At 54.8% G+C, this 26716-nt stretch overlaps 1 protein-coding gene across 3 annotated transcripts in view; it reads left to right on the forward strand.

Annotated features, from left to right (window-relative positions):
* Positions 1–26716, forward strand: part of SFXN5 (sideroflexin 5) — a 100103-nt gene that overhangs the window by 64873 nt on the left and 8514 nt on the right. For 2 of the 3 annotated variants that reach the window (XM_036334128.1, XM_036334129.1), the window contains 3 exons: positions 9189–9304; positions 11480–11565; positions 17539–17656. In XM_036334128.1, coding sequence (XP_036190021.1) covers positions 9189–9304; positions 11480–11565; positions 17539–17656 — 320 coding nt within the window. The remainder of the gene's footprint in view (positions 1–9188; positions 9305–11479; positions 11566–17538; positions 17657–26716) is intronic. The other variant, XM_036334130.1, reaches the window with a different exon arrangement.

Raw genomic sequence — 26716 nt, forward strand, 5'->3', positions numbered from 1 at the left:
GGGCACCAGTACTTACCTTTCTACAGGCCAGAGCTGTGGGAGGGTCAAATGAGACCACAGACCAGACTCCCCTCCTAGGAGAGTGCTTGGAACCACCTGAAAAGCTCCCGGGAGATCATTCCTGGGCAGCCCCACCTCCTCGATGGCCCAGAGGCTAATGAACTCCCAGGACCAACCTGCTCGATGAGCCTCGGCCAACCCAGATAATTGCTATAGCAACTCCACACTTTTAATGAACCCTCAGCTATTCCTAGTGCGGGCCATTAATGGAATAACTCTTTAGATCTGACTTTGTTAAGGGGCCTAATTGAGTGAATACGGCTGCTGTTCTTTGGGTCCTTGCCCTCCTGGGCTGGAGGGTTAGGTGCAGCCCGAGAAGGTGGCAGCTCTCAGCCGCACTGGACTGGATCTGGGACTCGGCTGAGATGTAATCTGTCCTTGAGCCAAGCTCCAGACAAGGACTCCGCCCGGGGCCCATTCCAGCCCTGCTCTACTGGCCATCTTGCTGTGTGACCTTGCGGTGGTCTTCACCTCTGTGAGGCTCCTGAAAGCAGGAGGAGGGTTGACCCTTTCTGTCGTCTCCACCTGAGACTCTCTGTCTCTATTTGGGCTCCAGTTTGATTACTTTCCTGCCTTCTTGTTGGGGAGGAGCCTACAGCCCCTCGCACACGTGCAGCCACCCGTGAGGGGCCTCGCGTTCCTGTGTATCCCTGGCCAGTTGCACAGGTTTGCACTCTGTGTGGTTTGCAGCCCTGAGAGTCCTAGGTTGCCAGGATCCGGAGAGAAGCAGGCCCTTCCTGGCCCCTTCCTCAGGCCCAATGCCCAAGTCCTGGCTGTGGACCTGCCTGTCTTCCACCGCCTGCCCAGTCTCTTCTCCCCCACATTCAAGCTTCCAGCTCTCTGGCCCCCAATGCCCATCCCAGGCTCAACTGCAAATGGGCACTAGCTGACTCCCTGGTCATTGCTGACACAGTGGTAGTGGGCATGCCTCTCACTCTCCAGGGGCTCAAAATTCCCTTGGTCCTCAGGCCACCATCTAGTCCGTGCATGTGGCCTCCCTCCACCTTATCCCCAGGACAGAGCATCTCTAAGCTTTCCACGGCACGCTAGTCCCACCAGCTGTTCACCCCTGCTTTCCATGGCAGGCTGGGCCAGACTGGGACAGGCCACAGCTAAGACCACTGAGAAGATGGCTCAGGACTTTCTTTACCTTGTAGAGCAGTGGTTCTCAACCTTCTGGCCCTTTAAATACAGTTCCTCATGTTGTGACTCAACCATAAAATTATTTTCGTTGCTACTTCATAACTGTAATGTTGCTACTGTTATGAATCGTAATGTAAATTATCTGATATGCAGGATGGTCTTAGGCGACCCCTGTGAAAGGGTCGTTCGACCACCAAAGGGGTCGCGACCCACAGGTTGAGAACCGCTGTTGTAGAGGGTTCTTTGCCCCTTTGGAGGCCTGGCCAGGTGGGGAGACAGGACTCACAGAGCAGTGAGTGCACAGGGGAAGTGACGGATTGAGCTCTGGTTGCTGGGATGTGTGTGTAGGAGGCTGGAACAAAAGGGGGTCTTCAGGGTGAGGGGGGTCCTGAAGGGGCTTCGGTGCACTGTGCTCAGAGGCCACCCCCCTACTCTGTCCCTCCTGGGCAGGCTGGAAACTCAGGCTCTGGGGAACCAGGAGACTCCCGGGGGTCAGTTGCTCCTTCCCACCACTCTGTCCAGCTCCTCCCTGGGCTCCTGCCCCTGGCTGAGGTCTGGGAAGCAGGAGGACAGCTCTCTGCACTGAGACCCATGAGCTGCCCAGGAGAGAGGCCTGAGACCCCTGGCCCAGGACACCTGGCTCACGCCTGACTCTGCCACTCCTACCCGTCTCTGGCCTCGGACCAGGTCCTATTTCAGCCCCTTTCTGCTGGGACTGCAGGCCTCCCCTGGGTTTGTAAAGCCCAGTATTCCTGGGGCTCCACAGCTCTCCCCATTTCCCCCAGCCGGCCTCTGTTCCCCTCAACTCTCCTCATTCTCTCTCTGGGAGGACCCTCGGACAGAGGGAGCCATCCCATTTTACAGAAGAAGGGTTTTTACAGACTCACTAAGGGTTATCCTGACCTGGCCACAGCCCAGACTGCTCCAGCCACTCAAATAACCTTCACTGCAGTAGCTGAGAGACCGAGGGGCGGAGTCCAGAGGCCGGCTGTTCCGTGTCCCACCAGGAGCACCTCCAGTTTTGCCCCTGGTTTTTCAGCCGGGGTTGCGTGTGTGCGTGTGCACGTGTGTGTGTGTGTGTGTGTGTGTGTGTGTGTGTGTGTGTGGAGTACGTGGGGAGCCACAAGGACACTCCCTGCAGCCTCTCCCCCGAGAGGGTTTCAGAGCTGTGCTGGGCCCTGGTCTAGAACAGCAATCATGTGGGAAATCTCGTTTCTATTTATACATGGACATGTTAGGAAAGACGGTGCGTGCTGGCATCGGAATCGATTGGGGACTGGTAATTAATTTGTTTAGACCTTAATTAATTCTCCAGTTCTTTCTTATTTGTGGACTGTCACGCTTAATTGTGTTCAGGAGCTCGAGCTTGGAGCAGGCCCTCCATTAATTGACGTGAGGTGGAAGTTAATGGTTTGGGGAGCTGGGCAAACAGTGTAATTAAAGGTCAATTGAGGAGGCATCGGAAAAATACAAACCTCCAGGTCCAGCCACCAGGCTCCAGGCGCAGTCCATTCCCGCAGAGGCAGGCCCCATAGCAGCCTTCACGGGGGGCCTTGGGTGGGGGCTGGGAGCAGTGGCCAGCAAGAGGAGGTCCAGCCGGTGCCATGGCGAGAGGAGTAGATGCACCTTGTCAGGGATGGGCGGGGCAGGGGCTTTAGCCAGGAGCTGAAGGTGGAGACCCCAGGGTCACCTGGCAAGCATGGCCGTGTGCTCAGGCTCTTGTATATATGTGTGTAGGGGGCAGGGCAGGGAGCTCTGAAGGTCACCCCAGATTGCTTGGTTGAATCCATGCCGAGCAGGGGACCAGCAGGGCCCGGTGCTCATAAAGACCCCCATGTGGGCTCTGAGCTCGCCATGGGGAAGCCTAAGCCCTAGCACCCGCCCGCCGACTTCCTGCAGAGGGAGTAACCTTCCCGCATGGACCAGAAATGCCAGCCTCGGCATCTCTTTGCCAGGAAGTGACTTTTCCCTGTGCTGTCTACGGCTCTCCGCAGTGGCTGCACCAGTCTGCATTCCCACCAGCAGTGCATGCGGGTGCCCTTTTCTCCTCATCCCCACCAGCACTTGTTGTTTGTTGATTTGTTGATGATAGCCATTCTGACCGGTGTGAGGTGATACTTCATTATGCTTTGAATTTGCATTTCTCTGATGATTATCAATGACATTGGGCATCTGTACAGAGGAATGTATTACTTTACAAAGGCCGAGTCCTGGGTGAAGCATCCAGGGCCCTTCCTTCCACTTCTCTGCCAGTGGCTTCACCTGCAGGGTAGCTCCCTGAAGATGGCACCAGCAATTCCAAAGGTCACATCCAGACCCACCAGTGCCCAGAGGACAGGAGGCACTGCCTGCTACCTCTTCTTAAATAAAAGGAGTCTTTTCCTAGAAGCCCCCTGCCGCCATCCCTCATTGGCTAGGACTGATCACATGTTCTTTCCTAACCAATTACTGTCAAGAAAGGGATTATTACAATTAGTTTAGACTAATCGTTTGGGGGTAGAATAGCGGTTGAGTCAGTCACCATAACCCTCCATAGAGTAATATTAGTAGCTCTTTGTCACTTATAATAAATACATTTCCCACTTCTCATCACATAGCTTATGGAATAGATATTGCATGTCACACTCTCTATTCTAAGATGCCTCTCGTATAGGAGGCATTAAGACAATAGCCATTGAGAAGAGGAGAGGGCTATAGTTCTTGTTCATTTGAAGGAATGAATAAGCGTTCACTACATGTTCAATCCAAGTCACTTTCTTCAACACCACAGAGTTTGAGTCTCAGCCTTCTCCACATCTTCCAGGGGCCAAAGGGTCAAGATTAGAGGTAGGGATTACGAGAGGCAATGGTGGTTGTGATGCTGTTCAGCAACCATTGTCCAAATGAGATGGTGTCATTTCAAAGCATACAAAAGAATATTGGGGATTTTTTTATCTGCAGATCCTATTTGGTTATACTTGCAGTTTCATTTTTTCCCTTTACTTGCAGGAAAATGATTCCTGAAGTTCATCAGCTTCCTTAGGTAGTTTCAGACATATAGATGCCTAAGTGTCGGACCCATGAATAGGTCGCACCAATCCCTGCTGGCTTTCAAACTTTTATGATCGACTTCAAGAAGTTTGGCTATTTCTTTTCAATGTTTAAACAAGTAACACGTGATTCTATTCTCACTGTAAAAATGCAAACAGTGTAAAAAATTTTAGGGTAAAAAGTGGAAGTCCTGCGACACTCCCTAATTCCTAAATTTAGTTTCCTTCCCCAAGGAGACCACTCTGTGGTGTGAAGCTTCCAGAACCTCACTTGTGGGTTTCTGTGCACACAGATGTGTGTATACCAATTACAAGGCTTTGCATTCCGTAAACCATTCTGTACAGACTCGGTAGCTCTTTTCATATAGTTTGTTTTGGAGAGCTTCCCATGTAGACTCCGTAAATGGTGGACATTTAGGTTGTTTCTAATTATTTGCTCTTACAAACAGTGCTATAATTAACATCCTTGTAAATGTCTCTTTGTACATATGGGCAAGCATTTCTTTAGGGTAGCTATCTATGGTTTGGCAATTTCTGCTGCCTTTAATTGCATTGCCTGGTATCTGGCAGACGATCTTCCGCATGTACAATAACTTTTCGCGTCCGCGCTCCATTATAGTGTAAGTTTTAAAAAGAAGTTCTAGGCGACAATTAGGGATCTAAGTTTAAGTTCAAATTCTGTGTGGATCGCTGTAAGCAACTGAGGTGACGCTTGAATGAACAGATACACACGGCTAAGTTCACCCACGCCCGGGCAGTTGTGATGGGGAGCAGATAAGATCCCCCTCCCTCAAACACCCATTGTAAGGTATATCATGATTTTGCAAGCATTAAAATATGAGAAAACGCATCTTGGGATAGAGGAGTTATGGTGTTTTATTTTCCCTAAGAGAATAGATAGCCTGTTGCTTCACCCCCATAATTGAAGAGTCCTTCCCTTGTGAGTTGATATAATTGCTTTACTACTAACTCATCCTCCCTTCCCTCCCCCGCCACAGATGGATGTATCTCTGCACAACTTTTTTTCTTGTTGTTAATCCTCACCTGAGGATATTTTTTTTCCATTGATTTATTTTAGAGAGAGTGGGGAGGGGGGGAGGAGAGCGAGAGGAAAACATCAATGTGAGAGACATATCGATTGGTTGCCTCCTGCACACGCCCCCACCAGGGCGAGGATTGAACCTGCAACCCAGGTACTTGCCCTTGACAGGAAATTGAACCCGAAACCCTTGGGTGCTCCGGCCGATGCTCTAACCACTCAGACACACCAACCAGGGCTGGTCTATTACCTTTTGATCCATGTGTCTGTTCCTATGTGTCTGTGGTAGTTCAGGGGGCAAGCTCTCCTGTAGTCTTATTTTTGAGAACTTTCTTGCACATTTGTCTTCCGTCTGCTGCTCTTCCTTCTTCCCACACTGTCCCTTTTACACGGGGCACTTCATAGCTGTTCACACCCGGCATGATGGTGCATCGCGACGGGTCTGATGTGCGAACATCTGCAGCAGTCAAGACCACACTTTCCTCGGGACTTGACACGGCGCTTGCATCAGCACGCAGCGATCTCTCGTTCTCTCTCTCAGCCCGTGACATCTCCCAGCATCGCTGCTCCAACATCAGTTATGCCTGAGTCTTGAATGGTGTCAATCCAAGTTGAAAATGTGCCAGCTTCCTTAGCATTATCACTAACCCACTGTTTAATTAACCTGTGCTACTGTCAATCGTCGATCTTGCCAGTGTGCTAGAGAGGAGACCCGTGGCCACCCATGGTTGGCCTTGATCTTGGTTTCTCTCTCTCTCTCTCTCTCTCTCTCTCTCTCTCTCTCTCTCTCTCTCTCTCTCTCTCTCTTCCATTTGCTATTCCCTTGCGGCTCTCAGTGTCCGTGACTCAGGAGTGGACTGGCCAGGAACTGATGGGAGGGACCAGGATGGCTTGGGAGAAAGACAGCAGAACTGAATGTTCTGGGTGAGATCATGGAAATGAAATGACTGAAACAGGCCAGCAATCTCACTGCTCAAAGGTGATAGCAGCTAACCTGTGCATACAGCAGGTGCCCAATAAATGGACAGCCAGTATACACAGTCAACAGGAGAAATGACGGTGCATGTGCCATTTGAATAGGCAGTAAGGATGGGGGTGTTCCAAGGGAGGAGCCTGGGGATTGCCCTCATTCTGAGGTGGCTTTTAGGGTTTTCACTGCTTCCCCCCCCTCCGCCCCCCCCCCCCCCCGCCCCCAGACAGCTTAGAGGAGAGGGCAGCTTTCTCATTCTGAAGAGTGCCCTGGGGGCGCTGATGAGGAGAGGGAGGCTGGGTTTTCACTCCCTTTCATACTTTACCTTTTGTATCAAGTCATTTTGTGTTTGAACCAGAGTCCTGCTCTGTCCTGATGTGGCTACATCGCATATTTGAAAATTGAGGAGAGCAAGCAGGATGTCACCTAGGACTACTGGGCCATCAGCTCCAAATCCACACTGTCTCTTTTCTTTGTCTTTTTCCTACACACACACACACACACACACACACACGCACGCACGCACGCACACGCACACGCACAGCTAGAGATGTCTCCGCCTTTCCTGGCTCCCCTTGACCTGGCATGAGCACTGGTGCAGAGGCTGTGACCCCATGGAGCCGCTTCATGCAGCCCTTCCTTCTGCACCCAGGGGGTAGGGGGAGGAGCTTGCAGAGTGAGCTGCCGCCTCCTGATGTGAAGCAGAGGCCCCTCCCCTGGACCACATTCCTGTAGCCTTGCCTTTCAGAACAGCGGTGGCAGAAGCTATTCTCTGAGGTCAGAGACCCATGCCTTTCAGGGCAGAAACCCCCGATGTCCTCTCCGGTGGTTGTGTTGGGTCTCCTGGGAACTGCAGGCCTGGCAGCCCCGGGGGTAAAGGACGAAGAGCATCCCTGTCACCGGCTAGGTGCCCTCCTTCCCAAGGCCACTGTGGGGGCCCTTCCTGGCCCTGAGCCCTGGGAGGGCCTGGGGCTGGCGGGAGCTCTCCTCGGAGGGTGAGGAGGGGGAGATTCGGCATCAGAATTAGAACCCAAGCCCCGTTGTCCCGAAGCCGGGGTTCCCAACCTCTCAGATCCACTTTCCTCATCCTGTGGGTCTCTAGATGTGCGTGACACAGGGGTTTTCAACATCAGCACTACTGGCGTTTCGAGCTGGATAATTCTTTGCCTTGGGGCAGTGCTGTGCATTGTAGGATGTTTAGCAGCATCTCTGGCCTCTACCCACTAGATGGCCTATAGCAACCCCTACACATACCAGGCTGTGATCATCAAAAATGTCTCCAAATGTTGCCAGATGTCTCACAACATCGCCCCTGGTTGAGAGCCACTGTATCAGACTGCTGAGCCTGCCTGCCGTGTGGACAGGAGTGGCCTGGCGAGAGGAGGTCTGCCCGTGGGTACCAGTGCAGCTGAGTGTCTTGTGGAAACATGAGAGCTACTCAAAGATGACATCTGTGCTGTAAATACATTTAAAAACTGTATTTGGTCGCCTGCTTTTCTCTCCAAAGACTGTGGAGCCACTTGGTCTTCCCTCTGCCTGTTCCACCTTCCACTTTATTGAACAGGGAGACTGAGGCTTAGAGACCCCAGGGCCTCAAGCCACCCCTCACCTGCAGAACCCTGTCCCCCAGCTGCGAGCACCCTGGGCCCCTCTGCTCCCCTGCGTTGGCTCAGGCACCAGGAGCATCTGCGGTCCTCCTCCCACTCCACCTGCCCACCAGGCCCTGCCGCCCTCCAGCTCCCCAAACCCGGGTGCCCCCCCCCCGCCCCCCCCACTGGAGGGAGTGGGGAAGCAGCAGGTGTTGATGCTAATCAGCGTTCACAGCCCAGAACTGCAGTCGCTCCCAGGCTCACACACTCCCCAAAATTAAACACTCATTATACAAAATTAATTGACATTAATTAGCAAAAATTAAAACTTTAAACACAGCAAGGCGCTTTGGGGGGAGGAGTGAAGCAGGCGGGCTCCACATTTGTCACCCCCCACTCCCCACCCGCCCACCACCCCCTTGTTCCCCCACTTCCATCCTGGAGCAGAGCTGGGGGAGTTCAGGCGAGGTCAGCTCCCACACCTAGCCTTGGGCCTGGGCCCAGGCCCAGCCCTGTGAGTCCCTGGGAAGGCTCCTGAAGCTAGCCACCAGCTCAAACTCTGGCATCCAGTGTTTAACTATGGATCTAGGAACCCTCCCCTCAGCCCAGGCCCCCATGATCTCAGCTGAGATGGGTGGGCATGGTCAAAGGATGAACCAGCCACCTGAAGCCAAAAGCAGAAGGTATTCCCGTAGCGCTGCCTGACCCCGCCCTCTCCCCCCCTCCTGGGTGTCCGGAGGACCAGGCTCTGTGGCCTTTCAGCTCTGCCTCACTTTGCTATGTGACCTCAGATAAATCCCCCTGCCCACACACACACACACACATACACCGTGAGCCTCAATTTTCCATCCATATGATGAGGGGGCGGTGCTGGGTGAGCACTGAGGTTCCTGCCGCTCTGGCACCTGCTGTCAGAGAAGCAAATCTCTGGGAACTTGATTCACTCTGAGGAGCAAGGGGCTGGATGTGGGGTGCTGAGTTGCTATGGGGGAGCATCAGGCACCCATGGGGGATGTGTCTTCAGGCCCCAGAGCCCCCCAGATGGGCACCCCTTTGGCCTGCCTGCAGGGGGCAGTCTCCTTGATAACTGGCCGCTCTCTAAGCCCTGAGCAGTTCCCCCTTCCTCCCTAACACTGGTTGTTTTCCAGCCTTGCTCACCAGGTTCTCAAGGTCCCAAACCCCTCACCAAGCTGATAGGCACCAGGACCACACCTTCCCCCACTGCACTTGAACACAAGCTTGGCGTCTATTCAGAACTTCCTTGCTTGGGCTGGGGAGTCTGGGGCGAAGGTGGAGCCCAGGGTCCTACCAAGTGGAATGCCATCCTCCCCCTCACTCCTGCTTCCTTCTCTCTCCAGCCAGCGCCAATATCTGCAACGTGGTCCTGATGCGGTACGGGGAGCTGGAAGAAGGGATCGATGTCCTGGACGGCGATGGCAACCTCGTGGGCTCCTCCAGGATCGCAGCCAGACATGTGGGTCCTCCCGGGGCTCAGGGGGCGGAGCATGGCGGTGGGGGTGGGGGGCAGCCACAGGGAGGGTGTTGGTTTCCCCTAAATGTTTTCATTCCTCAAAGACTTTTGCCCACAGCACCCTTGCTTTGTCCTCTTAATCTCGCCTCCTCACCCTGCCCCACCTGCCCTCTGTATGAGCCCCAGCCTGGAGGTCTGGTCCAGCCACACCCATCCCCTAGGCATCCCTGTTTCTCTCCAAGTGCCCTGTCCTCACCACTGTGAGCTGTCCCCATCTCTCGTCGCAGCCCCTCAGGACCCAGCTTCTCTGATCTGTTAATTGGCGAGGGCAGAATAGACCCCAGAGCTTTCCCTTCCCTCCCCGGGACCCGGGACCCTGTCCCCTGGGCTTTCACGTCCTCCTGGGTAAGATGAGGAAGTGTGGGCACGGGTGCTTGTGGTTCTGTGCTAATAAGCACTCCTGCACTTGGTGCTTCGCTGGGGAGTGAGGAGTGAGTGCGCTAAGGTGTGGGATTTCAGGCTTGCCCCAGGCCTTGTGGGTGGCTGGAGAAGAATGTTTTGTTACGGGAAGGCCCTTTCCCACCTCTGGTTTCACCCTCCTCACCCACTGCAGCAGTTGTAATATTTTTTTAACTCCAGTATGCTTGTGTCCAGCCCTCTTCCCAGTGGTGATCAGTGGCTCTCCCGGCTCTGGCTTCCAAGGGCAGGGACAGGGGGGTTCGGCTGCAAGGTAGCCAAGCATTTCTGCTCCAGGTCCTGTCCCTCCTCAGCTCCCACAGGGGCCGAGCGGAACCTCTGTCTGGGCGGCCTCCTCTATGAGCCTCCAGTGTAGGGAGAGCCCTCTCTCATCCAGCCCTCCCCTCCCCACTGTTTCGGGGGGAAGTGAGTGCCCACCCAAGGCTCTGAAGGGAAGGGGCTCAGGTTGCCGGTGCCAATGCTGCCTGCGCCCTCTGCTTCCCGCACACACGGGCTCTGACCCCCTCATTCCCGCTTGGGAGGGAGGCTGGAGGGACCCTCTCCCAGGCCTTCCTAAGACTGGTCACAAAGAACCCCAGTTCCTGGGAGAAATTTCCAACCCCGAGCCTGTCCTCAGAAGGGATTTGGCCTCAGTTTCCTACCTGGCACCAACCTCCTCTCTAGCCCTATACTCTTTCTTGACTTGCTGTGAGGGAGGCTGATGTTGATGGTCCTCTTCCTGGTCCAAATGGCAGGAGCCCCAAGCTCTCTGCAGCCCTGGGTGTTCCCCAGCCTGGCTACAGCCCCTTGCTGTGTAGGGCAGTGGTCGGCAAACTCATTAGTCAACAGAGCCAAATATCAACAGTACAACGACTGAAATTTCTTTTGAGAGCCAAATTTTTTAAACTTAAACTATATAGGTAGGTACATTGCTATTAACTTAATTAGGGTACTCCTAAAGCTTAGGAAGAGCCACACTCAAGGGGCCAAAGAGCCGCATGTGCGAGCCGCAGTTTGCTGACCACGGGTCTAAGGGAAGACCAGGGACCCGGGGGACTACCAGTCATTCCTGGAGGGACCAAGCCTGTGGGGTTAAATGGACTCCCCACAATGACCGGCAGAGTGCAGGGGTGCCACAGCTGTGCCCTGACTGTGCCCCCTGTTGGGAATCCCAAGGGAGCCCCAGAGCCAGGCCCAGGCAGGGCCCATTGGGAGACTCGCAGACACTCAGCGGAAGTGCCTCCCCCTGGTCACCCAGAAAGCCGCCTCCTCCTCGGACCTTTGTCTTTAAGGGATGTCCGAGAACAGCAACTCCCAGAGTCTCTGTCCCCCCTCGGCACCAGGCCCCAGCTCTTTGCTGGGGTCCTTCCAGGGCCTGCTTAGATTTTAGAGCATCTCAAGTTTTCCTGCTGCTTCCCCCCAAGCCCCTGCACCTGCCACCCACCCGAGGCACCCCCTTGGGCACTTCTGTGTTGCTGTCCCACCCCCACATATGGCAGGTGTCGGGGATCTGCTCTTCAAATGTGTGTGATGAGAAGACGGGGGTGGCTTTTCTCAGTTGTTGGAGTATGTCTTCGTGAGCAAATCCATGAATTATTCCACTCAGCCAGGCCTGCTTAGCAGTGATGCACACACCTCGGGGCTCTGGGGTGGGATTGGCTGCCAGGCGGCTGTGCCCGGACCGGGGAGCCCCACTCACCACAGCCTCCGCTTGCTCCTCAGGCCCTGCTGGAGACGGCGCTGACGCGAGTGGTCCTCCCCATGCCCATCCTGGTGCTCCCTCCAATCGTCATGTCCATGCTGGAGAAGTGAGTTGGGGCAGCCAGGACCGTGGGGCCACCACTGGGCAGGAGGGGGGAGGGGGGCTGCTTGCCCAGGTCAAGGGATGGGATGGTGGGGCAGTTTATTCAGACTCTCCCAGGCAATGCGACTGGAATCTGAGAATTCATGGACTTTAACTGTGCAGGACCCCGTGCTAGGTGCTGGGGAGGCTAGCCCTGCCCTGAAGAACTGGAGATTCTGGCGTGTGTGAGTCTGTGTGCATACGTGTGTGTGTGTGTGTGTGTATGTGTGTGTGTGTGTGTGTGTGTGTGTGTGTGTGTGTACACGCGCTGTTGCTGCACAGGGCAGGACCAGTGTGAAGAGAGTGTGAGGACTAAATATGGAGCCAGCACCACCCCTGGAGGCATCCACCATGAGGCATGTCACTGTCGCGGAGCCTCAGTTTCTCCATTTCTAAAACGCGGACAGTAGCAACCTCCCTGCCTCCCTCAGAGGGATGCTCTGAGAACACAGGCTTGCCATGACTGGAAAGAAATGAAGGAACACAATAACAAAACAATGGTAGAGTGATTGTATTAGTTAATGGGTGTGAGATTGAGTCGTGAGGACTGAAATGCTGCTGGAAGGAGAAGAAGCTGAGCAGGGAGGGGGGCGGGGCCAGGGCCCATCTTCACGTGGTTTGGGCAGGAATAGGGTGAATCCAGGAGGAAAGGAGTGGGGAAGGGCCTAGGTGGGGGGAACAAGATGAATAAAAGCCTGAAGGTACAGACCCCTGGGGTGCAGGTAATACAGAGGTGACAGCTGTCTCCCTCCTGGGGGTGAGCTCAGTTGGGCCTAGGGGCGGCGTAAGATAAGGGAAGGGTTGGGGGCACCCCCTCTGGGGTTCTGGGGCAGGATGTTCTCCTCAGCATGGAGACCTTCTTATTCCCACAACACGAATTATAATAACAGCTAATATTCATCAAGCACTTGACTGCATCCCAGTCCTCTCAACCAGGCCTCTGCCCAAATCCCATCCCAAAGAGGCCCTCCCTGACCACCCCATGGAGCTAACAGACACCCCACTCCCCTCACATTGCCTTATTTTTATTCACAGCACTTAGCAATCTCTGAGATCTTTTATCTGGTTGTCTATTATCTGTCCGCTTCACTAGAATGTAATCTTCACAAAGACAAGTAAATCCCTTTTATTTACTGCCCTGCAAAGCATCTAGCACAGTTCCCAGCACACAGTAGATGCTCCGTGTTTGTTGAATGAATGAATGAATGAATGAATGAATGAAATGAAGTGAATCATTTAGCCTTCACAACAGTGCAATGAGGTAAATACGGTATCTGGTTTTACCATATTCCATGAGGAAAGGAAGGCGAAGGCTTTATCACCTGCTTACAGTTGTACCCTAGGAAATGGCAGAGGCAGGAGTGGCCCAGGACTGTGGCTGCAAAGCTGTGCTCTTCCTGCCACACTGGCTGCCTCTTGGGTCTTCAGATCACCTCACATAACCAGCATGTCTTTGGGCCCTGCCCTGCATGGAGACTGGGGAAGAGCAGATTTGGGGGCCTGACCTCAGAAAGCCTGTATCATGATACGGGAGATGGGTAGACCCACACACAGGTCAGTGGCAGGTGGGACGGGGCAAAGTGTGAGCAGGATCAGGTGACCCTGAGGGGAGGGAGCACTGTGGGCCCGGCAGCAAGGAAGTCTGGTCCACAGGAGAGGGGCTGCAGTTGACTTTGAGAGCAGAATGGGACTTTGGCAGGAGGGAGGGCTTTCTGAGCAACATGTGGGCCTGTTGTGTAGACAGCAGGGAGTCCAGCCCAACAGAAGCAAAGTGTGCCCCACCCTTACACCTCCCCTCTCCTCCCCTGCTGCCAGGTGTGAGGGTGGAGCACCTGGTCAGGGCACGGTATGTTGAGCTGAGCCCGGGATATAAGACAATTAATCTCGTATGTAAGTTGCAAAACTAAACAGATCCTGGGAAGGCAATTGCTTCTGTGCCCCTGAGCCTTGTATACGAGCTGCCTTGTGAACTGAGGCTGTCCCCAAATACCAGCCACTGCAGTACACAAGACACCACAGAGAAATTGGGAAGGTAGGGCTTCTGTCTTCTAGATGACCAAGTCCTGAGCCTGGAGTTTCCTGGGGAGGGGGGAGATGTGGTCTGTGAGGCCTTCCTGGTTGGCATCTGAGTTGAGTTTCCAGAAAGTGCAGTGACCCTTAGTGTCCCATTTGTTTGGGAGCTTAAACTCGGCTTTGAGAGGCACGAAGGTGGGTGGGATGGTTCTAGTTCTGAGCCTCCCTCGCCTGGGATCTGCTCAGAGCCTGGCTGCCACGGGTCTGGCTCAGCTCAAGGTCCAAAGAAGCCCCTTGGGCTCGTACAGACAGGTTGGCTTTGTACTTGGCTGGTCCTTCCCTGAGGCTTCTTGGACAGTCTCTGGGGAGAAGGAAGAGTCCAGCCCGGGTCCCCCCAGGAATATCAAAATGAAGAAGACCCAGTTTGTGCCCTCAAAGACTTACTAATTCATGGGCATGGGGGCACTGCAAGACTGGGCGGTGGGAGGGCCAGTGTAGCAGCACCTGCTGAGACTCCTGGTAGAAAATGAACTCTGGGTTCTTGCTCTGTCACTATTGAGCCGGTTTGGTTCAAGAGACTCCCTCAGCCTCAGTTTCCCACCTGGAGGATGCCAACTCTGCCAGCTTCTCCATTTTGTCCCCTGGGGCCTGGCATCCGGCAGGCCCTTGGCTCCTTGCAGGGGTCCCACTGAGCACCCCATGGCCTTCCTATGCGGGGTGCTAGTGGCAGGGCCCTGCTGAGGAGGGGGTGGAGAGGTGGCCCCACCCTTGATGAGGGAGCCAGAGGAAAAAGACAAAAGAACACTTACCAAGCAGCCTGCTTGCAAATTAATGGAGCGCAAACTCGAACTGCTCCAAGTGCTGAGGGGATGCATAGCAGTGGGGATAGGAGCTGTTCGTTGTGTGTGGGGCTGGGGCCCAGCTCGCTTCGCCTGTGGCCTCAGTCTCTCCTCTCTGCGAGGAACCCTCTGACCTGCCTGAAGCCTTGGGTTTCCTGCAGGAGAGAGTGGGCCCCAGGACGTCCAGGTGTCCCTGGCTCTGAGACCGAAAGGAAAGGTGTCTGAAGTCAGAAGCAGAGGAGCCTCAGCTCCCAGCCCACAGTGCGGGCCTCCCTCTGAGGGTGCCCACTCCCCAGCACACATCCTCTCACCTAGCACAGCCTCGCTGCTGAGGAGGAGGCTGGTTTTAGACCCCAGGCTGGGGGATTGGGAGATCGGCCCCTCCTCCACAGTCTCCCTAACTCCCAGGCAAGTGCGGGGCTCTCTGCCCTCAGCCCCCAACCCCTGCCCCTGGAGTTCACCCCTCACCCCAGCCTGGGTTTCAGCTGGGTCTGGGGTTCAGCTCACACCCTCCATGGTGGTTCCTGAGGCCGCTCCTGCCTCCTTCATTCCTTGGGATCCGGGTCTTTCCTTTCTCCCAGTCAGTCGCACATCTCTCCATCTGCATATTTTAATTCACCCAGCTGCCTTTCCCATCCCTCCCTGCCATTTCCCACCTCTCTTCCCCTCCCCCTGTCCTGCTGTGTTCACTCTAGTGCCTGGGCTGGGCTGGGACTTCTACGGAGGCTCCCGCTTGGCTGCAGTCTCAGGCCTGCCTCCTTCTGGACTTCCTGAGTTCCCTTCCCCGTGGGGACTTCAGCCAGCCACCCTGAGAGAGAAGCCAGCATCACGGCCCCACATAGAAGGGGGACCGTCTGGAGTTCCCAAGGATGAGTTCATGGCCTGCCCCTCACCTGCCACCTTCTTTCTCCCTGACACCTTCCTTGCCCTCAGCGACCCCTGGGAATGAGGTCCTGCCTGCCTTCCAAAGCTTCGCAGAGCCGGGCCCCAGGTCTGTGTGCAAGTCCGGAGGGTGAGCCCTGTATCCCACCCCCTTGTCCTGCTGGAGAAATCGATCCTCATTAAAAAGGTCTCAGGGCCCATCTCAGCCTTTCTCCTGGCCCCTCCATGACTCCCGTGGAAGCCCAGGCGGCCTGGGGCTGAGTCCATGGCTGGCGGGAGGCTTGCATGGAGGAGAGGGAGAGCGTGGGGCCCCTGGACCGAGGCCAAGGGGGAGGTCAGATGGGCTTGAGTTTGATTCAGGCACTTTTGTCCTGCAACTCTTGATGCTGTGGAAACTCCCTCTCCAGCAACTCAATTCGGGCTTAATTCAACAGCTGGACAGATCTTGAGGTCTGGGCTGGTGGGAAGGGCTGGAGGATCCCCCCTCTTTCCTGCACATACGAGGGCAATAACAACGCACAATTACTCAGCACTGACTCTGTCCAGGCCTTTCACTTGCATAGAGTGGACAAGTACCTGGATCTTACTGGTTCTTTAGCAGGAACATCCTGGACCGGGGTTTCTCAGAAGTGACTGGGACCGATCACCTGTTTTAGACTCATGAAGGTTGTTTGAAATGCAGGTTCCCAGGTGCTGTACCAACTGAATCAGGATTTCATGGGGAAGGGACCCTTGGGTGTCTGCATTTTCAACCAGCTGCCTAGACACCAAGTTTGAGAACCGCTGTTCCGTAGTAGCTGTCTGCCCCAGGCCAAGTGCTCCTGGGATTCTTGTCCCAGCAGGTGAAGGTGGTGTGTGGTTTACCCGCCCCCCACCGAGGCCCTGCCCCCAGGAGGGCCTCTCACCTGCCAGTGGCCACAGGCAGTCCTGCTCTGGCAAGAGCCCAAGTTATATCGTCTTCTTGCCAGGAGCCAGTCAGAGGCCTGTGGAAGCTGACACAGTGACTGAGGTCAGACTTAGCGTGCCCAGCATCCCCTGGCAAATGGTCCAGTCATCCACCCTGCTGGCGCACCCTACCCTAGACCTCCCCAAGCAGGTGCTCAGGGTCTTCACCACACAATACGGTGGACAACACAGTGAAGGAATATCTGCCAGTTGGTATGCCCCCAATCTGTCTGGACAGCCCTTTTTGTCATGGATCTGGGGGGCCCCGGGCCTGGAGGGAGGTTTTTCATACCCCTCTCCTGCCCGGGAATCCCATCTTCGAAGCTTGTCCTGGAGAGTGGGTGTCAGCTGTGACATGCTGGCGATGAAACTTGGGTCCTGAAGGCAGGACCCAGGAGCAGCATGGGGTGGCAGCACTTGCAGGGAGTCAGGAGTCCAGGCAGCAGCCAGCTGGCCTCCCTCAGATCTAGCTTTGGACTTGGGCAAGTCACTGCCCATCTCTGTGGCTCTTGGATTGAATTTGATGAAATAGTCAGTGGGGTATGTTCTGTTCCCACACACAGAAGGGGGTCATCCCCTCCCGGCTGTGTGTATATGTGTGTGTGTACATGTGTATGCGCATATATGGGTATGTGTGAGTGCATGTGTGCACGTGTGTGAGTGTGTATACATGTGTGGGTGTATAAGGCTCTGATGGACAACATGGTGAAGACATATGTGTGCATGTGTGCACATGTATGTGTATATGTGTGTGTAAAAGGCTCTGATGGACAACACAGTGAAGTTATATGTGTGTGTGTGCACATGTATGTGCCCATGTGTGTGTGGTCTGACTCCTCCCCTGCACTTGGCACCTACTCTGGTTTGTTTGCTATTTCATGATGTGCTACCTTCGAAGGTGATCTTACCCTCCTGTGTGTCTCTCCAGGCACAGAGGCGACAGCCTCCTCTGTTGTGTCCCCCACATGTTTGCACAGGGCTGGACACATGGTGGGGTGTGGGAAGGGCCCCCACAAGTGCTCATACATGATTTATGGGTGAGAGTTCAACCAGCAATGTCCTTCAGGACAGGGCTTGGGGGCAGGGTGCGCTTGGGGAAGATGCAAAGACAGAGTTCCACCGCAACCATTTAGTCACGGGCTGGCACTGGCCTGGAACCATGCTGTCCTGGTCCTGCATTCTGATGGGACCCAGTGTGGTGACCCGGGGCTGCTCACCCCATCTCAGCTCTCACAGTTGGCCTCCTCCTCTCCCCACAGGACAGCTCTCCTGCAGGCGCGTCCCCGGCTGCTCCTCCCTGTGCAAAGCCTCGTGTGCCTGGCAGCCTTCGGCCTGGCCCTGCCTCTGGCCATCAGCCTCTTCCCACAGATGTCAGAGGTCAGTGAGGGGAGGGGCTAAAGGGCAGGACAGGAGGATGTAGTTAGGCCATTAATTAACAAATCCTTATTCAGCGCTGACGCCCTCACACTGGGCTAGGTGCTGGGGTTAGAACCATGAATGAGACAGACATCTCTGAGCTCAGGGTGAAGCAGTGAACACAACAATGAAACAGGGAATAGAAAATGAAGGATGAGGATTGTTAGGGCAGGACCAACTGAGCTGGATGTGGGAAGAGATAGTGGAGGCGCCCCAACAGAGCCTTGAGGGAAGTGGCATTTTCTGGGACCTAAAGGAAGGGTTAGAGTTGGCTGGGCGCACAGTGGGCGATGGGACACATGGGCTGAGGTCACCTGGGATGAAGGCAGCACATAGCATGTTCAAGAGCTGAGCAAAGTCTGCAGCTGGAGCAGAGAGTGGAGCAAGATGAGGTGGGTCAGGTGCAAACTTGGGAGCCAACGCAGAGGGTCATTGTCATCAGAAGGAAGGGTTGAGCAAAGCAGGACCACAGATGCTGATTTTGAACGGTCCCCACGGCTGCATGGCGAGGCTGGGTTGGAGCTCTGGGGGAGAAGCAGCCATCAGGAGGCTGTGGCTGGCGTCCAGCGAGAGATGATGGCGGCTTGGACCAGGCTGTTGGCAGTGGGCATCGAGAGAAGCGGGTCCTTTCCGAGAGAGTTAGGAGGCAGCTTCGTGAGAATTGAGGAGCTGCATGTGGTGGGAGGGAAAGGGAGCTGCAGGATGTGTGCCCAGCTTTCTGGTTTCGAACAACCAGGCAGATGAAGGTACCACGTGATGAGATGGAGGCACAAGGCAGGACCGGTTTGAGGGAGGACAGCGTGTTGCAATGGATGGACACGTGGGGTTGGAGGAGGCTGGGGGAGTTGGCACTGGGTCTGGGAGATAGAAGTAGGGCCACCAACATAAGAGACAGTAACGGAATCGAGGGCGTAGTGGGATCCGCCAGTGAGCCTGTAGAGAAAGGAGGTGCTCTGGTAGGGCTGGTGACTAAGGATGAGTGACCAGGGAGGCAGGGACAAAGCCAAGTGGGATTCGGGGCTGGTGGGCCAATCACAGAGTCAGACGCTCTGAGAGGTGAAGCTCCGGGAGGTTGAAGAGTGTCTGGGTGTCTCGGGCAGTGAAGGCAAACCCTGACCCAAGGGGCAGGTCCAGCTGAGGGGCGAGGAACCGGGTGGCAGGGCGGAATGCTTGGCATCAAGGGAAAAAAGAGAAACAGACCCGCAGCTGGAACGAGGTGTGGGATCAAGAGAAGCTTTTATTTATTTTCCCCTTTTTATTTTTATTTTTTAAAACTTTTAGTTGGATTTATTGGGGTGACATTGGTTAGTAAAACCACATAGGTTTCAGGCGTACAATTCTATAATACAACATCTGTAGATCATATTGTGTGTTCACCACCCCAAGTCAAGTCTCCTTCCATCAGCATTTATCCCCCCTTTACCCTCTGCTGCCTCCCTCACCCCCCTTTCCCTCTGGCATTCGCCATACTGTTGTCTGTGTCTGTGCGCACCCCTATGTTATTTACAATAGCCAAGATTTGGAAGCACCTACGTGTCCATAGTAAAATGAGCGGATAAAAGAGCTGTGCCACATGTACACAATGGAATACCACTCGGCCATAAAGAAGAAGGAAATCTTACCTTTTCGACAACATGGATAGACCTGGAGAGCATTATGCCAAGTGACATAAGCCAACCAGAGAAAGACAAGTACCATATGATTTCACTCACATGTGGGATTTGATACACAAAATAAGCTAACAAACAACAGAAACAGATTCATAGATGTTTCCCCTTTTATAAGCGGGAGGAAGTGGCACTTGTATGTGCAACAGGAACACACCAAGAGAGAAGTGGAGAAAGAGGACGGAGAGCAGAGTCTATGGAGTGGGGGGTGGGGGTTCAAGGGGGTCACTTTGACAGGGAGAAAGCCCTCCCACCTCAGCAGGGGAGGCAGATGCAGTTGGGGTGGGGTTCAGGGGTGGAGAGGTTAAGGAAGTTGTTCTGATAGCTTCTGGTCTGTATTCTCATGTCTGAGCAGAGAGGGAGCAAGAGGGTGGGGAAAGGGAAGGTCAGAAGTGTGAGGACTGTGGAGAAGCTTCTAGCCCAGGGGTCCTCAAACTACGGCCCGCGGGCCACATGCAAATACAAATATTGTATTTGTTCCTGTTTTGTTTTTTTACTTCAAAATAAGATATGTGCAGTGTGCATAGGAATTTGTTCATAGTTTTTTTTATAAACTATAGTCCGGCCCTCCAACGGTCTGAGGGACAGTGAACTGGCCCCTGTTTAAAAAGTTTGAGGACCCCTGTTCTAGGCGTTCAGAGAGTGAGTGGGAGAGAGAGCTGACCAAGGAAGTCAGAGAGCCTGATGGCAGTGCAGGTGGGGGGCGGGGGGAGGCCTATAGCTCTGTCAGCAGAGGGGAAACTGAGGGGGGACACAGGCCTATGGCTGTGGGCGGGGCCTGTCCACCCAGAGGTGCTGGGGACCAGCTCCGGGCACCACAGGGCTCTCTCAGAGGGTTTCATCCAGCTGGGTGGGGCCTGAGGGAGGTTGGTAAGAGGCCGGGAGAAGCGGTGGGCCCTGGCATCTCAGCGGGTGGAGGGGAAGGTGGGCAAGCAAGCTGATGGGAAAGCAAGGTGTGAGGCGGTCAAGAGTGGACGGGGAGTGTGGAGTCACTGAGCTCAGGCAGATGGAGGCTGTGGCTGGAGATGGGCACTTCTGAAGCTGCTGTTGCGGGACTCACCCTGCTCTATCCTCTAGAAACGGCGGGAGGGTATCGGTGCCCAGAGGGAAGTCAGGGAAGGTGAAAATTCGGGTCCTGGTATTAGACCTGGCCTGTGAGGACTGGGACCAAGGGTCTTAGAGCAGGAGTTGGTGACCCAGCCTGTAGGCCCTGCAGTCCTAGGAGGGTGAGAACTGAGCCCCCAGAGTTTTAAAAGGAAGCTATGAGGTGATGAGGCTCCTTTCTTGGGGGCCCCCGGGATGGCAAGCCTAGTGTGTGATCTGTGCCAGCAGGGCCCAGCCTTGTCATGAAGCCAGGGACACCCCTCCCGTCTCCTTTCCCCCTCCCCCCCCCCCCGGAAGCTGCACAGCTATTACCTGATGCTTGGGGCCTCCACATGGAGCCCAGGGCTGCAGGTTGTCTGGAAGGTCTAAAGATGGAGGGAGGGCACCTCTCGAGGCCGTGGCATCCCCCTCCTGGAGGGCCGGGCCGGGCAGTCCCCGAAGCCGCTGCATCTCTCTGTATAGTTGGGCTGAATCTGCGGTTCTAGACGAGGGTCCAGGTGCCCCATGTGCTTGAAGGCACCGCTGTGGTCAGATGTTCCAAGCAGCCCTCACAGCTCCCCCTGTCTGCACCGGGGAGGTACCCAGGGCCGACAAACCCACAGGATCCGAGACTGTGCCTGTGGAAAGGACTTTAAAGGTCCTGGTTTACCATCCTGCTGACTCTGCTGGGGGCAGGAGGCCCGGAGCAGCCCCGGGACCAGCCCAAAGTCACAGAAGTCAGGGCTGACATGGAGGAACCCCAGAGGCCACTCCCAGGCCAGAGCTCCCAGGAAGGGCTGCACCTGCTTTCCTGTGGGATTTCCTCTCCTCGCTCAGCCACCTGACCAGCCTGCCAGCAGTGAGAGAGGCGGAGCTGGGGGCTGCCCTGCAGCGGGGAGGCATCAGGAGGCTGTGGGTCCTGATGGGTGTTCCTCTGGGGCAGGGAAGGGGGAGATGGCAGGAGACGGCCTCGGTGAGCAGTGCTGGCCTCACAGAGGTTCCATGTCCAGGCGCAGGCTCCTCTGGTCCCCCAGGCCTGCCTCAATAGGCAGAGTTCTCTGGGTGTCTCATTGCAGCCCAGGCTTCTTTCTCTAGACTGGGAAGAATGTAGTCTTTGCACAATAAGGCTGTTCCCTGGGAAAGCGGGGTAGGGATGTGATTTTTCAGCGCCCCATCCTCACCTGAATCAACCCCAACAGGATGTAGGTAGGCCTGGGCATTTATGGGGTGTTTTGAGACCTGTCTGTGACCGACAGCACCAAGGCCATCAGCCAGTTGGCTGAGAGGACCTGGTCCCCCCTCCCCGCCCCACTCATCCTCCCAATTAATTCTCTCTAACAAGGCACTGCTTCTGCCATAGGGGGATCATGTCTCACATCCCAGAAGCCAGTGGGATTTGCCACAATAAGTCTGGACTTGCTTGGGCTGACCCAACCTTGCCAAGAGCCACCAAGGTTGTCAACAGGAGTAATCGCTGGAACACTAATGAATTAATTAGGGAACTTGGAAATTACACTTAGGAGCTGGTTCCTAGCCTGGCTGGCCTTGGTGTGTGGTGTTTGGCTTTCAACCCTCTAACCCAGGGGTAGGCAAACTTTTTGACTCGAGGGCCACAATGGGTTCTTAAACTGGACCGGAGGGCCGGAACAAAAGCATGGATGGAGTGTTTGTGTGAACTAATATAAATTCAAAGTAAACATCATTACATAAAAGGGTACAGTCTTTTTTTTTTTAGTTTTATTCATTTCAAATGGGCCGGATCCGGCCCGCGGGCCGTAGTTTGCCCACAGCTGCAACCCCAGAGGCTGAGAGAAGAACTTCCATCGCTGGGCGAGAGTCTTGTCTGGCCTTTTCAAATCAGTATTTCTGCCTATTGAAATGGTGCTAAATTTTTAAATAAAAATAGCAAATAATAATAATAATAGCTACCATTTACTAATCATCTACTATGCCAGGCAGCATGCCGGGAAACTCTGCATGTCTTGCTGTGTTCCATCTCCCTAATGCCCTTGAAGGATGTTACCTAGACAGTTCGATGTGTGCATCTCGGGCTCTGGGGAGAGATGTTGGCTGGAGACACGGAACTTTAGGTGCCTGGGGGGAACTGAAGTTGAGGAAGGGGTGAGGTCACTGTGGGGGGGGGGGGAGAAAAGGCATCCAGAGCAGCCAGGGGCAGAGGGGAATCTCTATGGGGTGGCTTCATTGATGCTGAGGACAAGGGTATGTCAAGGAAGAGGGCACTCTCTGCAAGGGGGCTGCTGCAGAAGGGACTAGAAGCCGACGAGACTTGGAAACTGGGTGATGGAGCTAGACTAGGCGGTGTAGGAGGCAAATGGTAGTCAAGCTTCTCTGTTTAGAGCAGTTGGCTCAGGGATGAGAAACCACTGGAGAGCAGCAAAGGAAGTTTTATTCACTGGGTGTTCGGTTGAGGGTTGGGAGCCTGGAGAGAGGACAATGATGGGGTGCCTGGGTCCAGTATATAGAGGGGTCTGGTTGGCTGTGGTGGAGAAATAGGGGTTCAGAATATGACAGTCCTATGAGGTTGGTACCATTGGCTTACAAATGACGAAACTGAGGCATCCCAGGGTTAAGTTCCTTGTCCAAGGTCCAAAGTTGGTAGTGATGGAGTGAGCTGTGGACCCACAGAAGGATTCTGTTACCCTCCCCTGCCCACCCCACCTCACTATGAAATGAGAAGACCAAGTCCGAGGCCCAGATGACTCCCCTTCCACAGCCCTCCCAGCCTTCATGGGGAACCCATGGCCATGTTCTCAGGGACCTTCTGGGGTAGCTGTGAGTGCCTTTGTTCTCTGACCCAGGGCTGCGGGCTTGCCTGGCAGGCCAGCAGGCGGGGCAGGAACCTCCTCAGGAACCTGAGCACCAGAACAGGGGCACAAGGCTTGGCCTCCCTCCCGGGCCCCAGCCGTGTGGCTGTGCAGGGAGTATGGGTCTGCCCTGGCGGACCCTGTGACCTGCAGATAAGGCTATGGGGCATTGGCCAAGGCTAGCTCAGCCAGGCCATGCCTAGGCATCAACGGGCCCATCACACCCAGAGTCTGTTCCCCCATCATAGACACTGGGGTGCTTTCCCCTTCTTCCTGGAACTGGGAGGGCCCTGTCAGAGCCCCCAGCCTCAGGGAGCCTCTGTTCTGTGGAACGGACAGCAACCCAATAAACAAGAAATGTCAGGCCAGGCAGGTTGTGGAGGCCTCGGTGACATGGTAGGTCCTGATTTGTGATGGCCTTTGTGGCCCTGCCCTCACTGGGAATTGAGGCTCTTGTGTTCTAGGCCAGTGATGGTGAACCTTTTGAGCTCGGCGGGTAAGCATTTTTAAAAACCCTAACTTAACTCTGGTGCCATGTCACATATAGAAATTTTTTGATATTTGCAACCATAGTAAACCAAAGACTTATATTTTTGATATTTATTTTATATATTTAAATGCCATTTAACAAAGAAAAATCAACCAAAAAAATGAGTTCGCGTGTCACCTCTGACACGCGTGTCATAGGTTCGCCATCACTGTATCTAGGCAAATGTGGTCATTTGACAAAGAGTGTCAGTTCTCAGCCTTAGGGACACCCTATGTATTGAGGGAGTGAGAAAGGAACTGAGGAGGGAGATGGGACGCTGGAAACACACGGCACCAGAGTACACGTGCGAGGTGAGACAGATCCTGGTGAGCTCATCAGGGAGGACTTCCTGGAGGAGGAATCATTGCTAGAATAGTGTGACACACACACACATGCACACATGCTGGTGACTTGGGTCCCTCAAGGGAGATGTTCCAGTCTCTGGGCCCGCGGGCTTTGCTGCCAAAAGAGGCTGGACCAGGGAATGGGGACTGTCCCTCCAACTCTGACAGCCAGTGCTCCCTACCTGGGGGCGCATCTAATCCTGTTTCATGAACCTCCTGTCTCCCCAGAGCAAGAAGCAGTACCTTGGCCAAGGCCCCCTCCCGCATCCCTGCCTAGCTCTGTTTCTGTCTGTCTTTGTGCCTCTTTCTCCCCTCCTGGGAGCTCAGGGGCTGGGGAAGGGGGCTGCACATACAAGCCGGAGCCATTGTTCAACAATCTGTTTTTGTCTTCATCTTGTTGGCAGGCGGCAGGAGAGGAGCAAAAGGTTAATGAGGCACTGTGCAGCGGGATTACCGCGTGAACGGCGAGCGGCGGGCGGCCGAGCCAGCCGTGTGACAGGGAACTAATTAGGAGCAGTTTAACAGGAGGAAAAAGTGAAATCTCCTCTTCACCAACTGTCAATAATTAGCGGATTTGGTGAGGTTGAAATATGTCCACAGGAAAAGGTGGGGCTCTTCTGTGGAGGAGTGAGGCTCGGGGGAGGGGGGGCCCCTGGTGGGACTGTCCTGACCCCTGAGGTTGGGGTTGCCTCCTGTCCCCCAGGCCTGCCCTCCTAGGGCTGGCCTCTCTTAGCTCTGTGATCTTGGTCTTGACCTCCAAGACCTCAGTTTCCCCAGCCAGAAGATAAGATGTTGGAACTCACTTTCTTCTTGGCTCTGTCCTGGAAGTGAAACTTGGAGACCGGGTCCTGGTCCTAGAGGGGGGACTGCTGACAGTGGGCTGTGTGGCCTTAGGTCCGACGCTGACACTCGGTGTCTTGTCTGAGAGCCACCTTCTGGGGCCCGGCATGGCTGGAGAATGTGCCGAATTATGAATGGGCAGAGCCTAGCCTTTCTCAATACACCACTCACTGGGCTTCCTGAGACCTCCAACCAGCAATAGGGGCTGGGGCGGGGCACAGAAAAGAGGGGGCTGTGTGCCTCTGGCTGGGCTGTGGGTGGAGGGGAGGCCCTAGGCTGCTCTGTAGGGCTGTGGGCTGTCCAAGGGAGTGTGTCTCTCTCTTCCCCCACATCAGCGCTGCAGGAGCCCAGTGGGGCCAAGGAGTCAGGTTCGCTGGCAGCCAGGATTGTATCCTGTTGGGCCTGTTTGCCCTGTGTTTGTGGGTTTGTTGGCTCCTGCCCTTTGGCCTTCCCTGACACCTCAGCGGGGGACCCCTCCCCACTCTCCCTCTGCCCCTCCAGCTCCTGCCAAATACCTTGACTGGAAGAAAAGACATCATCAGAGCCCCCAGGGCTTCCTGCTCAGAGCTCCATGGCAGCCCTGTTAACCCCCCACCCCTCCCTCTCAGCCTGGCCCCTCCTCACCGCAACCCTAGAGGGTCCAGGGCACTAGAAGCATGTTCTGAGGACGCCTCAGGCCCACTGTACAGCCTCCTACCATTCACAAGCCACATCTTGCCCTGGCCCCAGAGGGTGGCTTAGAGTCCAGGCCCATGTGGTACATGGGATACCTGAGGGTCAGGCTCAGCCACCCCCTTCTCCCTCCTTATCCCTACTCCTCCTTTCTCCCCCTCCAGCTTTCTGAGTTAAGAAACAAAGAGGCATGGAGTCCGTGTACAGGAAAAGGATATGGATACTCCAGTGGGTACCAGAATCTCCACCATCTCTCTTCCCTTGGTGGTTTTGATGAACCAACTTGGCTGGGAGCTGTGACCGACCCAGAAGCAAATGGTTGCCTCTCTTACTCTGGAAAAGCATGTGAACTCCCAACCAAGAGTTGGGAATGAGCTCAGGTCTTCATTCAAACTGTTCTATAAGTGACCCCTCCTCCAGGAAGTCCTCCCAGATGAGCTCCACCATGATTTGTTTGACCTCACACAGGTAGACTCTGGTGCTGTGTGTTTCCTGTGTCCCATCTCTCTTTTATGTCCCATCTCACTTTCTCCTTCCCTTAACACACAGGGTGTCCCTAAGGCTGAGAACTGGCACTCTTTATCAACGCCTAATGCCGAGCATGGGTCCTCTGGGCTCACCTTGACCTTGTTGGTTCCTACTTCTCCTGCTCCTCAGGGCTGATGTGAGGCCAGAGCAATGCCCAGGGGACATTGTGTTTTTCCTGAGCCCACAGGTGTTCACCATCTCCCAGAGTAGGGGCCTCCTTCCCTCCAGTCTCAAATCCATCTCCTACTTTGCTTAGCGATGTTTGTTGGGGTTTTCTCGTTTGCTGGTCTAATCAGTCCTTCCTGAACTCCAAAGTGGGCTATTTTTGCCACCAGAAATCTGCTGCCTCCCCGCCCGCTGCTTTCTTGGAGTTTGCCTACAGGACCCCCCAGGAGGATGGATGGGAATGGCAAAGCTGCTTGGAGCCCAGGAACGCCAACGCCACCTGTCATATTGCCTGCTCCCCGCACCCCCAACCCACACCTGCACGTGCATACAGGCACACGCTTGAACATGCACACACATGCCCCTGT

Source organism: Myotis myotis, unplaced genomic scaffold (genome assembly GCF_014108235.1).
Source record: "Myotis myotis isolate mMyoMyo1 unplaced genomic scaffold, mMyoMyo1.p scaffold_m19_p_14, whole genome shotgun sequence".
Lineage (NCBI taxonomy): Eukaryota > Metazoa > Chordata > Mammalia > Chiroptera > Vespertilionidae > Myotis > Myotis myotis.